This window comes from Phragmites australis, chromosome 11, assembly GCF_958298935.1.
Source record: "Phragmites australis chromosome 11, lpPhrAust1.1, whole genome shotgun sequence".
Taxonomy (NCBI): domain Eukaryota; kingdom Viridiplantae; phylum Streptophyta; class Magnoliopsida; order Poales; family Poaceae; genus Phragmites; species Phragmites australis.
The window spans coordinates 14,101,394-14,104,426 of record NC_084931.1 but is presented as its reverse complement, the minus strand read 5'-3'; the positions used below and the strand labels follow the sequence as shown (position 1 = coordinate 14,104,426).

The window sequence follows — 3,033 nt, the reverse complement described above, 5'->3', positions numbered from 1 at the left end:
TCGACATACTCTGCAGCTTGAGATTCCCCATCTCAAATGACCATTCTTTGCACTCTGGTGCCCACTCTACATCCTGGAAAGGCAGCAAGAAGTGCTCCGTTTGCTATTTGTACGCTGCCAGTCTCGATGATGTCTCTTTGTATGTGGAACGAGGAACTCCGCTGCTCACCGTGCCGCCGTTTGGGATGCGAAGACGGGGCAAGTGTTTGCGCGGCCGTCGATGCTGCTGGATAGCTTCACCTGCGCAGCACCCGCAGTGAACATCACACGGACGCATCTGAGCCAATCCACCATGAGAGTTGTTGTTTAGGAGTTTGTGAAGAAAAATCATTACAACACTCATCATAGATGTCAGAGATACAGAGCATAGCGTAAGCAGTAAACAATCACCATTTATCGACAGGTAAATAAGATACTAAGCTTCTAAAAATGTGAATTCTGGAGGAGTTTAATATAGCTGTGCCCCTGCACTGCAGGACCTTATAAGCATAGGTTCACCTTTGAATCACCACGGCTAAATCTTGCGCAGGGAAGCGGCTCCTCTGACATTGCTACCAAAAGGCAGAGGTGAACAGTAACATAAATTGTATTTTGTGAGAGTATGAATAGTAATTTACAGTGAAATAGTACATCATACGTACTGTTCATGAGAATACTGTACTACTTCTATTGTAGCGCTAGGTCTGGATATTTCATTTTGAATACAACGGATCACGGCATGGGCTAATTTATGGTATTGTTCACCTCTGACTTAGGAGCCAGTTCCCTTGCACGGGGATGGAACTGTTCTTTCTCCCCTTTCTCTTTGAGGACAGACACGATATCTTCCTAAAAGTAAACCTACACAACAACAATACATCTGAATTCAAAGAGCTACAAGTCATTGAAATGCTGGGGATTCTATCATCGGAATTCGAACCTTAACCTACCGAGTAGTATTCCAAATATGTTTAGTAACTGATTTAGTAGTCTTTGTAATTATTGGAAAGCTAAAGCAATGGTAATGGCGATGGCTTTTTGTTGGTCAATATGGCTATACAGAAATGACATTGTCTTTCAACTCTTGTTTATAAGTTATTTATACATATACGAGGTGGCTACATATATGGGCGAAGCTCCAATAACATGAGGATCAACATATGGTGACATTGATATGTACTACTCTGGAGCAGGTGGTTAAGGATATCTTTACCTGGTTTGGACGACAATCTAGACATCAGATTGAAGCTCTGCAATAGTTTACTTTTTGCTACTTACGATGGTGTTTTTACGTTTCGTTTTTGGGTTGTGTGGTGCTGTGCAGAAGCTAGAAGTGAACTCTTGATTATTGTATTATCACCTTGATGTAACTTTGCAGGAGCCATTCCGGGTGCCTTGGCAGGAGCTCCTACAGCTCGTTCATACAAGAAATCAGTCGGTGCAATCATGGTGGCTAGAGATGCAGATCTGGAAACGCACCGGATGGCTGCGGTTGATCATCTTGCACCTGCACCCGGTGCTGCAATGCTTCGGCCGGCCAAGTTCCTGGAGGATCAGGCGCAAATACTGGGAAGTTCAGCGCCTTCTCGTCTGGGCACGTCTTCTCGTCCGGGCACGTGATCGGGATGTTTGTCCCTGCAGCTGGATCGTGTATCACATGGGGCAGCGGCTGTTAGGATTCGCTGGAGAAACATCACGCCTTGATGCCGGCGATCTCTCTGCAAACACACAGGACTCACGCGAACGCTGATGAACGAAACAGAACTCGAACACTTGGTATTTGTTTTTGTGTTGCTTTTGCTAGACTCTTCATTCACTATATAAAGCAACGATTACAAGCTACAAAACCGGGGCCATGATCCCCAACTTGCACGCCACGCCCATCATCAATGAATGCCATCCCAGATGTTTCAGTTGTGGCGCACGACGCTCTCCCGCACAGACACAGCGCATATCAGAGCTCTGAATGCGCACAACCAACAACCAGCCATGCGCACACCCACTAGGAATGCGGAAAAGGAAATAAAACATGCTAACTATGCACAAGAATTATTCAAACAATCTCCTCCAAAGTCTTGTGCATCTGATTATTCACCTTGGCACAGGCCAATCTTCTTGGTAAGCTCCTGGAACTGGACCCTACTGAGAGGCTTTGTGAGAATGTCCCCCAACTGTTTGTCAGTCCTGATGAAATTCACCTCAATCTGGTCATTGTTCGCAAACTCCTGGATCAGATGAAACTGTGTATCTCTATGCTTGCTCCGGTCGTGATGCACTGGATTTTTGATCAAGGAAATTGTGGACTTGTTGTCCACCCTCAGCACCGGCTGGTTAACATCTGGCTATAGAATTTCAGACAATAGCCAGGCAAGCCAAACTCCTTGGTAGGCAGCTGTAGCAGCAGCAATGTACTCGGCCTCACAACTTGATAATGCTACTAAATTTTGCTTAGTAGATTGCCAACTGATTGCACTATCACCCAAAAATAACAGAACCCCAGTAGTACTCTTTCTACTATCCACATCTCCTGCCAGATCACTATCCCTGAACCCTAGCAATGCAGGCTGCTGATTTTTCTTCCTGGCATAAAACAGCCCCAAATCTCTTGTCCCAGCAATGTATCTCAGAATGTGCTTCACTGCTGCAAGATGATCCTCATGGGGCTCCTCCATGAATCTGCTGACATATCCCACTGAAAAAGCAAGATCAGGCCGAGTGTTGACCAAATACCTGAGGCTGCCTACCAATCTCTTGTACATTGTTGCATCAACAGGTGGGGTTGAGCTTTCCTTGGACAGCTTGATTCTTGGCTCCATTGGCACTTGGCATGGATTGCAATCACTCATCCCTGCTGTCTCCAGTATTTTCTTTGCATAGGCTCCTTTACTGAGTGAGATCCCTGCATCCTGCTGCTTTACTTCAATCCCCAGATAGTAATGCAACAACTACAAATCACTCATCTTGTACAACCGAGCCATCTCCCTTTTAAACCTCTGAATGCTGCTGCTGGTGGCCCCAGTAATCATAAGATCCTCAACATATACTCCAACTATC

General features: G+C 45.5%; 1 protein-coding gene across 1 annotated transcript; it reads right to left on the bottom strand.

Annotated features, from left to right (window-relative positions):
* Positions 1-2,321: 2,321 nt before the first annotated feature.
* LOC133884016 (secreted RxLR effector protein 161-like) lies at positions 2,322-2,795 on the bottom strand. The gene has a single exon (XM_062323422.1). It carries the CDS (start codon positions 2,793-2,795, stop codon positions 2,322-2,324), a length of 474 nt encoding a protein of 157 aa, XP_062179406.1.
* Positions 2,796-3,033: the final 238 nt, after the last annotated feature.

Coding starts and splice junctions, on each gene's coding strand:
- LOC133884016 (XM_062323422.1), bottom strand. CDS start 2,795: ATGGAGCCAAGAATCAAGCTGTCCAAGGAAAGCTCAACCCCACCTGTT.